Genomic DNA, 16730 nt, shown 5'->3' with positions numbered 1-16730 from the left:
ATATATATATATGACATTCCATTGGTGAGATTCACACAAGACAATACAATGGTCTGATCAATTTCTACAAGCTAATGTCTTCATATTCATATGAATCTCGAATTTAACTTTCTTGATCAAAGAGTCTAAAAGCTAACGCCAACCATGAGCATGGATTTCACAGGGAAGAGAGAGAGAGAGAGAGAGAGTGAATAAGTAGAAATAATGAACAGAAAATTAACCAAAGAATTATAATCAAAATATTATTAGTAGACAAAACTTTGGAGTGAATAACATATTGAGCGCATAAGTTACAGATATCACAAGGCATGCGGGTTGGACGCAGCAAGAATGCTATTTAGGAATACAATGTCGATGTACATAATCTCTCCAACAATACATGCTGACTGAGAGCTCTTTCTCCTTGATCACAATAAAATTTCTGGTACAGATATGGGAATAGTTACATGCTGCTAAGGTAACCCATAGCATCTATACACTCTTCTGATACCGAGTCTTCAATCGAATAAGCCCTCCGGGATCTGTTGGCATTCCTCTTGAGCTAGAAAACTTTTGTGTCTGCTTCTTCCAAGGCAGAGGCAAAATTTTCTGCTGAGATCCATCTGGATTTTCGCACAATCTAAGTCTCACTACAAATGTGGCTGTACAACCTTTTCCAATGCCATCACTTTCGACCCATATGTGACCTTGCATGAGACTGACATACCTGATGGACAAGAAGTAATCAGCGATGTGGAGAATAATGTAATGTAACACTACTATTGACAAATAGACTTGTTTCACAAACATGTACAGTTAAAGATCAATAATGCATAATGTAGATAGGCAATCATCATAATACTCTTTTGTACAAGCAACAAATCACATCAACGACCTCCAAAGCTTGTTTTGCTTGCATAATTTTGCTTACCATCATGGTCCATCACCTGATATTTTAACCTTTGTTTGACTTCTAATCTTCAGCAACATGCCCACTCTGCTATTGTCTTCAACTTTAACTAACACAAGGGAAAAATTAAAAAGAGGTACTTACCCAGTAGCTGTGGACCTTAACATTTTAATAGCATGATGATTTTGCTACCGTGGACTGGAAGTGTATGTCATAGTATAGCTTCGTTATGTCTATGTCATCTATATTTTCTTTTCTCTCTTAGTTAAGCCCATAATTATGCTATTCTATTGTTTTTTCCTTTTTCTTTCAAATGATAAAAGGTGACTTTGAGATTTGATCCTTAGACCTTACTATGAAAATCTTAACCAAATAAGTTAGCTAGCATCCTCCTTCAACCTTTGCTAAATGAATATGGTACATCATCACCAAACCAATGTTTATAATATAAAAATATATCAGATGATAACTTAAACTCTGGACCTTTGGTAATAAGTGGATTTGGTACACCCCATCAGACTGATGTTTAAGTGTAAAGATATATTCAATGAGGTTTTAAGCCCTCAATCTTTGATAAGTGAGTCTGATAGACTACCACCAGATCAATATTTTAGATATAAATATACCAGATGAGATTTTGATCCCTTACCAAATCTCAACCTATGTGACTGATACACTACTACTAGAACGAACAATGTTTTAGGTGAAAAATTTATTGGATGAAATTTTAATCTCTTACCAAATTTTGGTAAGTGGATCCAATACGCACCAAATATCTTTCTTTGAATGGAACATTGATCCCTAAATCTTTGATAAATGGGTCTGAATATCATTCCCAAACCTTAGAACAAAACCCTCATTATAGTTCAGTGATGCAATTTGATTGTCGAATGGTTTTGGAATCTTAACTGTATTTTATTGTGCATGAACAATAAATCATCTTAAATATACCATATTGACCAATGGTGTCCCAACAAGACATGAATATTTCAAAATTTTCTTCTCAAATGAGGATCTTTCTCTTTGTCTCTAGTATATATGGGTAATAAGTACTAGGTCTACTGCCATGGTAAGGCATCTTCCCAAGAACAAAAAAGATGCCAGCCTTTGTCTTTTACCACAGACCTATATGCTATTTGAGTTATTTATACTGGAAATATCAGTTGTAAAATTTTCAGCTACGGCCATGATCTAGCACTGTACAGGTATTGAAACCTTGTCTTCTATGTTAACTGCTAATTCAATATGCAGACCAAACATGATTTGTTGCACTCATACTAAGATATCTGGAAGCGTCACAGAACTCCCAACTAGATGTTTGATTTTTAATGATCCAAGTAATTTTAATCACTAGGAGACGGGATGAAAGAGCTAGGACTGGAAAGAAAGTGAATATGATGCATTGAGTGGCATAGTTTGGGGAATACATCCAAGTACCACAAAAGTATCAGACTTTGCAAGAGGATGATCAAATGAAGCCTAATATATATGAAAAGTAGAATATTAGTGTGGTTTTGTTCCAGGAAGATTAAACATACAAGTTATTTATGTATTGATCCATTAATGAAAAAAAAAAATACAAAGAAGAAGAAAGATCCCATATGGCTTTTTATCAAGGAAAATTCCACCTTCACTCCTATGCTTTTGTCATTTGGCACTTATGATCTAAAGCTTCACATATATCCACATGTATATTATTCCATTGCACACACTAGCCTATCATCTAACACCATCTAGTTTAATTTAGATCGTATGTCATCTATGGATCATAGACACATCAAAAGCTTGATGAGTTTATACCCAAATGACAACCACGAGGTGCTTACATGGCATCCACATGTTGTGATGATACATGCCAATAAAAGCAATTTCTGGTTGGGGCCATAGTAGTCCACAGGTTCCAAGTGGATGACAAATCAGATAGATGACTCCTATCAATATATCATCAATTGTCATTATGTGGATGACAAATGAGCTAGCACCATGTAAAGAAAACAGATTGGAAATTCGAGAACACATTTCGACATCCACTTCTAATCAACAGATACAATGGTTATTAGCAAATGCTAAATTCCAAACCATATTTGTTTGAACCTAATATACAATGGACATGGATTCAGATTGGATTAAACCTGATATACACTAATAGCCAATAAAACTGTCCTGGAAAAAAAAAGTTTCACTTGCAGAGGTGAGTTTCATTCAGCACTCCTCAAACTTCAAACATTATGAGGAGCTTTGTGAACTGGGTGGTTCTTTTTTTTTTCCAAATCAGATATAAGGCAGGTATAGATAAATGTTATATGAACCAAAAATATCATCAAAAAATAATTACTGACACTATAATGACTCAACTGTATTTGATTGTATCTCTTAGGTAAGAAAGCATTATAGCAAATATGAAATGATGACATGAGAAAAGGAGAATATACTAAACATAAAAACTTTTGTTAAGTGATACCTCTACTTAAGTTAATTTTTAGATATGTACCTACAGATACAACGACCCATATCTGGATCTGCATTCAGAAGACAATGGATAGTCAAACTTGAATACAGATATGGATATACAACAAATATGTATTTATGATAAGTCATATTCAGCTCCACTCAGATACAAAATTATATTTGAATAGATTTTATCTGAGCCACTTTCACCTTAGCTTGTGCCATTCTATCTACATGAAAAATAAATAAATTTGAACACCAATCTGCACCATCCCATATCACAAATAATAATAAAATTTTGAATAACAATCAGTAACGACTTATATGACCGAGTCCCAGTGCTTGGACAGATGGATATGATCAATTGAATCCTTGTTTTCTACATTGTTAGGCAAAAACAAAGGGCAGGGAATTGGTCCATGATTTGTAAGCTGAGGAATTAGTGTAATTTGATACTTCAAAAGGAAACATATGCAAAAGGATGCTTGCAAGGTTTCATATGCAAAGACTAATATATTAGCCTTTATGATTCAATGTAAATTAAGAAAAACTAAACATTAAAGACAAGCTTCTGAGGCAAAAAGAAAAACCATGTCATACTATATGGTTGTACCTCTCACAAATGGCCAGCCCAAGGCCATTGCCACTGTATCCTTGACTTGATACATTTTGGCTCTGTGAAAATTTGGTGAAGAGATTTGGTAAATCTTGATAGCTAATTCCACAACCAGTATCTTTGATCTGAAAGAGTAAAGAGCTAAACATATTATGACTGACAATTGTCAAAAGATATCTAAAAACATGAGATGAGATAATGCAGTCCAACTACAAAACTGTTCCTAGAACAATTTGTGTCCACTACAGCATTGATGCACATCCATTTGATAGCAAAGAGCTTATGATCTCAGAATTCTAATTGCCATGACTACCAGTCACTCCTATGAGCAACCCTGGTGAAGAAAAGTGGTGCAAAGAAGAATATCAGAGCTCTTAAACTTTTAAGCTAATAAAAAGCTAATCAGTCTGTCACAGACTTTTAGGATGTGCTACTGACAGTGAATACAATTAACCCTACATCCAGGATTTGGAAATTCAGGACCTCCCTTATTTTCCTACTTCTTTTCTGCTCCCAAATCTCATACAACCGCATTGCACCATTTTATATTAAACAGATCTATGATGAGATAATCAAAATGCTACAGGTTAATCAAGTATGGTATATTCCCAAAACCTGAACTCTCAAGTAGAAGTGTCCATCACTAGCAACTGGATAAAAGTCAAGAGCTCTAAAATCCCTTAAATAATCTGTCCTGGCAACAGAAGCAGTAAGTGAAATGTCCCCTTCCTTTGTAAACCTAACGGCATTAGCAGCAACATTCAACATAATTTGCATAAGCCGTTTTTCATCTCCAATGGCATACAATGGCAGGTCAGGTGACAACATCAATGACACCTGTAGTTTCTTGACAGCTGCAATTGGCTTTATAAAGTTCATAACCTACAATTCAACAAAAAAATTCTATCAAGAAATATAATGACAAAGTAAAACATATCTCAGATGATACAAACATACAAACAAGGACATGCATGCACACACACACACACAGGAAAGTGGGAAAATTCAACATACTTCTCTGAAGACAGAATGAAGATTAAAATCTCCAATTTCTAGCTCAAGGCTTCCATCCTCCAACCTGGAAAGATCTAAAATATCATTGATTAGAGTTGCCAGAAGGCTGCTACTTTTCAAGACAGTCTCAACCATCGATCGCTGTTCAGGGCTTAGTTCAGTCTCCAGAAGCAGGGAAGAAAGAGTAATAGTTGCATGCAATGGAGTTCGCATTTCATGGTTCATGACAGCTAGAAAATCATTGCGAGCACGAATTGCCAATTCTGCCTCCTGTCGTGCTAAATATAGGGCTACATTTTGTTCCGTAAGAAGATCACGTGCCCTCATAGACTCTGCTAATATAGCTGCGTGTGAAAGTGCAACTGCTACCTGAACAGAGGGTATTAATGCATATGAGAGTTTAGGAAGTATACGCTAGGAACTTAAATCATATACGATGCAAATATTTGAGAAAAGAATGACAAAATTTATTCTGACAGTTAGCATTTCAAAACATTGTAGCAATTGCTAGAGCTGAAGTTATGGCAAAATCGAATGACAATACCAGGAACTTGCATGGAAAAAAAAAACATATCAAACTTGAGAAAATCAATAAATCTATGGAGGAAGTTTAATAAGTTCAAAAGTTAATGCCTCTGGATTAGCAAAAGAGAAATCATATCTCCCTGTAGCTTTTAATCCTATGAGACTATCAATTAAGATAAAAATGTCACTAAAACCAATATTCATAAGGCAGCGAAGTATCATAGTCATGTGCATGAATAAATCAAGATGGATTTCTCTTTGAATGTTTAAGAGAATCTGGAACATATTTTACTTGTGCCAGGCTCATTTAAAAATCTTAAATCACGCTGAGGATCACTTAACTTCAAGATTGATTAGATTGAATCTGATGGTTGGATCTGACAGTAAGCATTCAGATGGACACAAATTGGACATCAGGTCTGAATTTAAAATTTAAAAAACATGAAAACCAAATCAAAGTTACAAAAAGTCAAAAACAAATACATAATGAACACTATTGAATTAAAATTCTTAAAAAAGCTACTACATAAAGAAACTGAAATAAATTTTAGCATATAAAAAAATAAATATATTACAAATAACAGATTTTTTTTAATATTCATGCATATTTCATGTTAAAAATATATTTTAAAATTATACTTTATATATCTTGCCAATTATATTTTATAGTTTACATGCACATATCCCTCTCCAAAAAATTTCCTATCCTATGTTAATCTCTCACAAATCACCCATGGTGTTGATAGGTGAGGTTGTTATCATGCAATTTATTGCCTGCACATATTGGATTTGAGAAAGTTTTTGTAAAGCGAATACAAATGGAGATCCATCTGCATCAGCGAAAAGGAGCTTGGCATAAGGAGAGGGGTGCATTCTCACCCTAGCTGTAAAAAAAGCAGCAGCAAAGGTACCTCCTCACTTTCTCCCTCTCCTTTCTTCCTTTCCTCCCCTTCCTCTTCTTTCTTATCCCAGGCATGCGCCATCAAAAATCTGGGGTGCTCCAAATTGGCAATATTTCATGTCAACTATAGCCGATCCGCATCCCAATTAGCAGATTGGATTCGGATTAACAGTTTTAAAACCTTGACTAATGGTTCATATTAGGTTAAAAGCCAACACCGAACAATGTACTGAGCCCTTCCATGATCCCTTCTCAGCTTATGGAACTTTATATTTACATGATATTAGCTGTCAAAGGCTGGATGGTTTCAATGACTATGAAAGGCCATCATGAAAAATCAAACTTAAAATTTGCAATAGGAGGGATTTCAGAAGATAAATCACCTAATTTTTTGCATGCAACAAAAGTAAATTGTGGCTGGGAATTTGTAAGCTTGCAAGTTCTTTTGAAAGAATATTACAAAGGAAATTACCAGAAACAACATAGATCCATCATAACTAAATAACAGGTCTTTACCCGCTAAAGTCATAGTTCTCTGGATCTTTAGACACGTGGTACACCAGTACGTACCTCGTTCCGAGGCAAAGAAGGAGAAGAGGAAGGCACACTGGACGAGGAGGAGGACGAAAAAGGAAGAGGAGGATGGAGGCGATGGAGAAAAAGGAGGAAGAAGAGGAAGCGATGGAGGAGCAGCAAAAAGAAGGAAGAAGAGGAAGCGGTAGAGGAGAATGAAGAAAAAGGAAGAAGAGGAGCAGAGAAGGAAAAAAAGAACTTCCTAAATCTGTTGTGTTATCATCTTACATAAACATTAAACTAGTATACATATACTATATAGTTTGAATAATATTGGACTATTATCCATCACCAGTAACTAGGACTATTGTTTGCAACTTCTATTCAGCAAAAGTACAAAAAGAAAGTTCATTGCATAATTTTAAAGTAATTGTCATGCGACTTCTCGACCATAAACCTTAACATTAAATGAGAATGCTCTTGAGGATTTATTAGTTTTAACAGTTTATGAAAGCAACTATAACTCAAGATGTTAGCCTGTAGGGCTTAATTTGGTTTAGAAATTTCATGGGCATATCCTATGAAATCCAAAGATTTTAGCCAAACACCCTTAAAATCCCACCTAAAAGTTTTTACCCTCAAAATCCTACACTAGAAATAGCATTCACTGAATTCCACCCTTTCAACATCAGTAATTTAGGTAAGATATCCTTTAAAGTCCAAAATTGCACCTCTTAAGACTCAAGCTCCAAGAGTACCCATCAAATTTACTGATCCTAGAATTCAGAAATATTCACTCAGTACATTCCATGGTTGAAACCTTCCAACTAAACACAAATTTTTATCATTAGTTTAAAAAAAAATTGTACCCCTTACTTATAATTTTGGAGAAATACTAGGTTCTAAAATCCCCATACCATACAGGGCTTGAAGTTGAAACTAGATTTCTATCCAGATAACATGAGGCAAGGTAACCTATAACAATGACAATTATAAGGCTCCTTTATATTTATGATTTTATATATCATGCTTATCTTGTTCCAGCTCATCCAATCTAGGATCAGCTATTTAGAACTTTACCAAACTTGAAAGAAGAAACTTCAAGAGAAAAGATCCATGGGGAGCATACCTGTGGTTAACCCAAGGAACAACAAAACCAACCAAGACCTAAAAGGTAGTCCTCTACAGCTACGGCACACTGAAAAAGATTATTTAATTGTAGAAAATACAATGGAACACTTGTATACTAATTTCATCAAGAGATGTATTGAAGATCACGTGCATGTACATAAGAAATAACAGTGCTGAGAATTGCAAATGAGAAATTTAGGATATTTTCTCCTGACTGACAACAAAATGCACATTCATAATGCCACAAGTATAAACCAAATGCAACATTTTTTAAGATTCATATCTAAATGACATCATATCAACTTTGACTATGGTAAAGAAGGGAGAAAGGGGAAATGCAAAGGAGAAGCACATGCTGGTACGTAACTATGAATGGAGCATCAGTTTGGAGATAGAAAAAGGGAATTGTAGGTAAACTCTGAATGGAAATATGTTGAATTAGAAACTTGTTTGCAAATTAAGATACATGCAGAAATTAATAGACATTTTAATGATTAGATTTAGGGCTAATTAGATAATAATTCAAGAATCAGAAACTTTTCAAAATTTTCACGGGCAACTAGGATAATTAATATAAAATACCTCACTACACAACCTGATGTGCATGGCAGGTAAAGACGGGGAAACAAAATAAATAATTAAACATGAAAAATTAAAATAACTTGCTAAGGATAATCTTAAAACTACATAAATAGTTAAATACTTTTGTCATATTGAAGAAAATAGAAAACAGTGGCAAAATTTTAAAAAACAAAAAGCCAGGTTATCATTATAACACAAACACTACCAAACAATATAATGCTAATACTAACAACATTAGGGATGAACACTGAAGACTTAGGAGTAACTACCTGATCAGCAACCACCTCAACAAGCTCTAATTCATGAACATGCCACTTTCTCCCACTATCTGATGGGAGAATTAAAACCATTACCGCATAGCTTTTTGTGGAAAGTTCTGACCAATCACTTATTTGAAAATTTGAAAGATGTAATAGGGGAACTCTCACTGCAGCAACTTCTGGTGGCACATGTCTTACTGATAAAGGCCATATCCTTGCTAATCGACAAGTATGTGGAATTATCATTGCGTGATTACTACTGAAAATTTGGTTGACCACAGGAAGATTAATTGGCACAGCGGAACCAGTAGGAATTTGGTGGTGCAGGGTATGGGAAAGCTGAAGTGATGTACCACTATGTGATGGCATCCATAACATACAGTCCTTCAAATCCAAGGTTCTCCCAAGCTCAACAAGAGTAGTCTTTAGTACTGTATCTCTATCAAGTGTGCTTCTTATTTCATGAGTAAGCATTCGAACATGCCTTCCAGTTTCTTCCTGTGTCCGTATCAGGCCCATCTCCCTGTCAAGCTCTTCAGCTTTATTCTTCAGAAATAGCTCCCTCGTTTTCACACTTAATAAATCAGGAATGATATGAACGAGCATTAAAGCTGTTGCACAGGATACTACAGCAGTTGAAACTTTAGCAACAGTCATAACAATGGCAAGAGTTCTTGAATGCAGGGCAAAGGTCCACAAGTTGATCAAATGAGTTGCTCCACAAAGAACAATAAATGCACCAAATTGTATCAAAACCCATCTATAAGGAAAGAAGGAAGACTTCTTTACAAAATAAATGAGCTCAAGAGGAATGGAGAAATAAGCAAGGGCGATGAAAAAGTCCGATATGTACTGATATTTTATAAGAAGCTCATCAGCAGGCCATTGTGGCTCAATGCAGTCACAGCCATCCATCCTCTAACAATCACAGAACAGCAGAATATTCTCTCTTACATTCCTAGAAAGGAAAATATCTGGTCAGCAGTCATCATGGATAAAGACTTAATAGAACATTCACATTTTATCAGCAGATGTCAAACTGGCAAGGAAATATTTTTACAGCCGCAATTATGTCAAGAACTAACCTCAAGAACAAATATATAAATAAACTAGAAGTACTACATTGTAAGCGATAAACAAAAAAGAAACATATGGATACTTACTAGAAAGTGCTCAACTACAATGAGGGAGTTAGATAGATGGGAGCCATGCATGATTTGTTCTTTTATCTTAGTTTACAACGATATCTTATTGCCCTAAGCAGCTAAAGAGTGATATGGGAGAACTAGTCTACAAAGTCAAAATTTTCACAAGTTAGCTCATAAGTCAAATTTTAACAGGCTATCAATTATTATACTTGATTTTTTTTCCTATACATAAATTTGTACTACTTCACATGTTTTAAAATGAACAGTAAGTGTAATATGCATAAACAGTCACATATTGCATTTGCACTATGCATATCTCAACCACTGACGTATTATGATCTCTCTCTAGCAAGGTTTGCAATACCGCCATGGTATGGGTGGTATTTATCAGTCTGACAACTTACTGGTATGAGACACAGTGATACAGGACCTGTTACCATCCGGAACACAAATAAAAAAACAAAATGAATATAGTTCAAGGCCAAAGGCAATAGAAGGCCTTTATTTCTTCATTGACAATTGCATTAACAAGGTCCAAGTCCACTGCATAGCCAAGAAATAATCCAATCTTGAGACAATCCCCTTAGGTTTTTGACATCTTATAGTTATGCACATGTGATTCTACAAGGAAATACTTTTCCACTTCCTCATGCACAAACTTGGATTGCTTTGCCTTAGGTGTTTGAACTATCAATTTGACCCTATCCATGGAAGACTTATAGGTGATGCCATAAATAACAAATGAATCAACTGAGTTCTTACGGTAGTTAGCCATATTATTGCGGATAGGGCCCAACCTCCTAGGACCCTTAGACTTGTGATGCCATAAATAACAAATGAATCAACTGAGTTCTTAAGGTAGTTAGCCATATTATTGGGGATAGGGCCCAACCTCCTGGGACCCTTAGACTTGTGATGCCATAAATAACAAATGAATCAACTGAGTTCTTAAGGTAGGTAGCCATATTACTGGGGATAGGGCCAACCTCCTGGGACCCTTAGACTTTAAGAACTCAGGAGTCTTAATTTAACAATTGAATAGTCAAATAACAAATATTCATTAGTCATAATAAAAAAAATTTAGTCATAATAACAAACATTCGTGTTGTCTTTATTAGCCCAATCTTAAGTTCATGCTATCAGGAATTGATAGTCCAACACTTAAGTTTATGTAATTCTCACAATCCTCATAGTAACTATTGGACTTATGTGATCCTATTTAAAGCCCAAAGGAGGTTTCAAAATCTTCAAGCTTATACAACGGATGTGTAGCCTACATGTTAGCTCAGTGATAATGGCATAGTCCTTGTTAAAATTATGGGATTGTGTACTTATTTTTAGACTAGACGAACCTTAATCCAGCTTGTTTAATTGATGCATGGACTTTAATGATCATAAAGCTTCTTGATGGTTAGTACTTGACAGGCCTAATAAGTGGATGTGCACCAAGGAAACTTACCTTCTATCTCAGGCACAATTCATCCAGAACCAATGCATGTGGAAGGGTAGTAATGTCCAAATAAAGTATAGTATAGTACATCTAACCCCATCAAGCTTCATATTATTGCAAGCCAATTATCACAGATAAGTTCAATGCAATCTCTATACAAGTCTAGCTCATGGTGCCTCCGCCACGCATCGTGGCACACACAATGAAGTTTTAGTCAAGCAGCCACATCAATAACCTCAACTCATGAATGCTATCGCAGATCAATTCCAACCCTATCGATCCACCATCTCGAACTCAATCATAAAGAAATCGGAAGCATACTGCACCAAGCCCTAGAACTCATCAGCACTAACACCCCTTAAAATTTCGAATTTGTGAACACGTTCCCAACAACACAAACTATCAAAACCGAACAAAATGAAAAATCGAGATCTAGAGCGCAAAGGGGCATCAAAACCGAGTCTTTGGTCCACCGAACCACCACCGACGGTCGGAAAATGAACTGAAGAAGGAAGTAAACTGGATCAAAATCATTCGGCGAAGAGAAATCGCACCTTAGACCTAACCAAAAGGGGAGAAGAAGCTCAAATCAAGGATTCTCCACAGCACCGCCTCCTCCGTCGTCTCCAGTCCACAGTAAGTACTCTAGTTGGAGAAACAGAGAACCTGGGCTTATCGCTTTCCCGTATCCTCTACTTTATGGGAAAGCCAAAGGGATCGGGTCCGGGAACCCTTCGAATCGTTGCACTTTGATCAAACCGTTCATATTTCAAATGGCGGTCGGGCAACCCCTAAAATGAGCAATTGGACGGCTGTGATGTGGGAAGTGGCAGTTTCTAGTTATGGGCGGGAGTTGGAGTGGATCAAGGGACTCGGCGGTCCTGCGTTATGACGCATGGTCCGACGCAAGCCGGGGTGACAAGGAAGACACGTGTTCATAATTGTTTCGTCTTTTTTCGATGTTGGGTGTTCGAACGGCTGTTTCCACCAACGTCGGTGTCGTCATAATAACTAACAGATAAGATGGCATGGCGGGAAGTGCGATACGGTTAGCTTCGTGGGTATATCTTAATTTTCTCCTTTTTTTTTTTTTAATTTCATCATGAGAAAATAAATAAATTACAGTCATAAAATAAAAATGCATGCCTGCAACAACAACAACAATAATGCAATGCAGTAGAAAGTAGAAAAAACAACGCATCAGCTGAGCATTAGTAATCAGATATTTTGACTCTCTGTTCTCGACAATCTGGGAGTTCCATAGATACCGACGGTCAACTCATCATGTATGACTTCCTCAACAAAGTGCATGATGTGCTGCTTTTAGCAGTGCACTTTCTTCATCAGTTGTTTCTTTTATAGCAGCAATTATTTTCTCCTGAGCTTGGTCGTCGGAAAGGTAGTCACACCTATGAAGCTCCTCTTTCATTTCTTTCTTCACTGTCTGCACCCTCTGGATCTACTCAACATGTCAACGCTGTAGTGCTAAATCAGGATGGCCTATGAGTTCCCTTGGTATGCAGAGTGCAGTTGAGGTACACTCTAGTATTTCCAGGTAAAGGTAAGGTAACAGCATGATGATGTGCCCTCATGCAAGACGAGAAAAGACGATGAGGATTTGATTCGCAGAGTTTGAGGCATTGACATGGTAATTCATGGATGAAATTAAGCTTAGAATTCCAAAGAGAGAACATAACTCAGCTAAATTTTGCATTGAATCTGCCTCAACTAGGTTGAAGGATGTCACAAATGACATTAAAGATGATATCCAGGCACCACACGTAGATGTGAGTGTACATATCACCAACTACTTTAGCAGACAGAACTCTAAAACATTCAGACATTCATTATCATTTGAATGAAGCAAAAAAGAAGGGGAAATGCATGACCAGTCAAGCAAAAAAGAGCTGGCTAGCTAGCTAATAACTATCAGGCTTTCATGTACTCCTACACCACAAATTCCCATCAAGTGCTACAACAATTTTAAAGAAACCATTTTAAGTATAATCATCCTTCCAACTTGGTTGCAGGATTTTGTTTAGGGAGTCACATTTTAAAGTCACACATTTGGATTGCATTCTTCTTTGATTTTTAGCCAATCCGAAAAGGCAGTCATTTCAACAATCAGATGCGAATAGATGAATTGGTTAAATAAGTCAAATGCTAAATTTAGATCACACTTGAGGAGCTTTCACCTCCAAAGAAATGTAGTGATAGTTGCAGGTTATTGGCTATCTAGAAAAACTCATTAAGAATACCACCAATCAAGCATCGACAGGAGGTTGTTGACGTAAACGGGATCAATCCTTATATTTATTTTTTTCTGCTTCCTATCCCTCAAGAAGTCTATAAACCGGATCTTGGACATGTTAAGTAAAATAATTGATAAGTCAATATTTGATCATTATTGGTGTAATCTCGTAGGCTCATGAGAAATTATCCACTTTGAGCGTACCTATACGGTTTTGCCCTTTCAGGGATCGCGAGCCCCAAAAGATGTCTTTTTCTGAAGTGGCTAAACCATCAATGAATAAGGTCCAAGTCAGGATGGCATGCTCTCCTCCTTCTGCTTCGGGAGAGGGTGCTAACTCCAATATAAAATCCGTCAGTATCTGAGCCTTGATGGCAGTCCTCGAGACATATTGAATGTCAAATTCTCCAAGCTTCACTGACCACTTCAGCATATGCCCCGAGATGTCGAATCTCGAGAGGATTTATCATAGTGGTTGGTTAATGACCACCCATATCGGGTGCACTTGTAAGGATTCAGGTGCATGCTGAACTTCTTCAGGGTTTGAAATGTCTCTACCAGATATGCTAGATATGTCTAATGTTTTGCTTTTAACTATCATATCATCTATGTTCCCTCCAATCTAGTTCTTAAACATTTTGTTTAATCACTCTTTGGTAGGTTGGCCTCATGTTCTTTAATCCGAAGGGTATGATCTCATAGCAATATATGCCTCGGTCGATAATGAAGGAGGTGTACTCCCAATCTCGAGGGGTCATCCTTATCTAGTTGTAACCTTAAAAGACATCCATGAAGGTGAGGAGCTCATGCCTCGAGGTGGTGTCCCCAAGGTGTGGGAGAGGGCAGTTGTCCTTAGGACAGGTTTGGTTGAGATCAGTATAGTCAACACAAATCCTTCAACTTCCATTAGCTTTCTTTACCAACATAACATTGGACAACCATTGGAGTTAACGAACTTCAGAAATGAACCATGCTTCCGACAACTTTTCCACTTCGTCATGAATTGCTTGCTAGTGGTCAATAGCAAACTTGTGGGACCTCTATTTCACCGATCGAGTATCAGGGAGGATATTCAAGTGGTGATGTGCGACTTCTAGGTCAATGCATGGCATGTCTTTTGGTGACCAGGCAAAGACGTTGACGTTCTTCTCAAGGAAGTCAATCAGCTGGATGCAGATTTCCTAGGGGAGCATAGCTCCAACCTTGACAACCTGATTAGGTAGGGCTTTGTTGACAAGGACCTTGACCAGCTACCCTGTTGGTTCGGGGTGTAGAGAGGTCTTGCTAGGATCCTTAGGGTCCACGAGTAGCGCTTTGATCTTCATCTTCTTTGGTAGCGAAACTACCATCACGTAGCATCAATTGGACTCCTAATAACGCTAAAAGGAGAGCCACATTAATTTGAATCTTGAGTTTGCAAGGATATTAGCGGCTCTACTATCAAATGTTGGCTTGAAATATAGTTTAAATGAGAAATCTTCTCTCTTGTGGCATATATGTTTGAGGCATCTCCAAGAAAAAAATTAAAAAATTAATTAAGGATAATACTTTGGAAATTTTATACTTTATTTTTTTTTTTTTTTTTGCATAAATTACATTAAAGAAAAGTAAACTAAGCACATAAAGAAAAATATAATAATAAGTAAATAATTTCTTAAGATCATTTATATTATTATTTGTAGACCATTTTATATTTTTTTATTTTAGTGGAGAGAGATATTTCATTATATTTATAGATGACTTGTCAAGAAATGATTATATGTATCTAATACATAAGAAGTCTCAAGTTATTGACACTCTTGAGATTTACATAAATGAAGTTGCAAGACAATTAAATTGTAAAGTTAAAATTATCAAATATAATAGGAGTGGTGAATTTTATAACGAGTCAAGTCAGAATCTTGGCCCTTTTACTATATTCCAAGAAAATCGAAGTATTTATGTTCAGTTTGTCTTACTATTAGATGTGAATAACATTGTTGAAAAGTATAATTGTATTCTTATGGATAAGATTATAAGCATGATGAGTTAATACTATGTACTTGAGTCGATATGGGGTGAATCTCTTAGAACGATTATAGGTATCTTGAATAGGATTCCTAGTAAGTCAATTTAATTAACTCTATTTGAGTTATGGATTGGTAGAAAACTCAGTTTGAGACATTAACATGTTTATAGTTGTCCTACAAAGATAAGTGTCTTTAATCCACATGAAAAAAAAATCAAATCTAAGAACTATTTCTAGATATTTTATTGGTTATCTAGAAAAATCTAAGGGATAGATTTTATTGTCCTAATTATAGTTTGAGGATAATAGAATACAATAAAGTAAAATTCTTAAAAAATAACAAAATCAGTATGTGTAAAAAATCTCAAAAGATTAATTTTGATATAGAGGAAAAACAAGTTGATGCTCTTTTATTATTTATTATTCAAAATGTTGTTCCTCAAATCATTGAGTGAATTGATAAGGATGATTAATAAAATAATATTAATAAACTCTCATATAATGTTGATGTCATTATGAATGATCTTGTAGAATAACTATAACCGTTAGTTTTGATGAGATCTCAAAGGAAAAGAAGACATATCATTTCTGATGATCGGTATATATATAAAAATCAGATTATGACATAAGAAATAAAAAAAACCCTTTATCATTTTCACAGAAAATGATAATTATGAAAAATGAATGACATAAGAAATAAAAAAAATACCCTTTATCATTTTCACAAGCTATTGAAAGTGGTAATTCTAAAAAATGTTATAATGTAAGAAGAGTTGAAATCGATCGATTAGAATGATATATGGAAACTCATTGAATTATCTAGAAATTATAAAAGAGTCGATTACAAATAGATCTTTAAGATAAATTGAATGATATAAAGTCAAACTTATTAGTCAAAAAATTTTCTTAAAAAAAAGGTATGATTATAATGGGATTTTTTCTTCTAATTTTTGACTCATTGATGATTGTCATGATATTAATAGCTTATTATGAT

General features: G+C 35.6%; 1 protein-coding gene across 1 annotated transcript; it reads right to left on the bottom strand.

Annotated features, from left to right (window-relative positions):
* Positions 1–315: 315 nt before the first annotated feature.
* Positions 316–12158, bottom strand: LOC103985604 (probable ethylene response sensor 1). The gene is made up of 6 exons (XM_018826736.2): positions 12032–12158; positions 8889–9837; positions 4968–5336; positions 4569–4835; positions 3951–4078; positions 316–706 (listed from the first exon to the last, which is right to left on the bottom strand). The coding sequence occupies exons 2-6, from the start codon at positions 9792–9794 to the stop codon at positions 472–474; spliced, it is 1905 nt and encodes a 634-aa protein (XP_018682281.1). The 5' UTR covers positions 9795–9837; positions 12032–12158; the 3' UTR covers positions 316–471.
* Between the last annotated feature and the right edge of the window lie 4572 nt (positions 12159–16730).

The sequence above is a fragment of the Musa acuminata genome, chromosome BXJ2-5 (assembly GCF_036884655.1).
Source record: "Musa acuminata AAA Group cultivar baxijiao chromosome BXJ2-5, Cavendish_Baxijiao_AAA, whole genome shotgun sequence".
NCBI lineage: Eukaryota > Viridiplantae > Streptophyta > Magnoliopsida > Zingiberales > Musaceae > Musa > Musa acuminata.
This window is presented reverse-complemented; position numbering and strand designations above follow the sequence as displayed.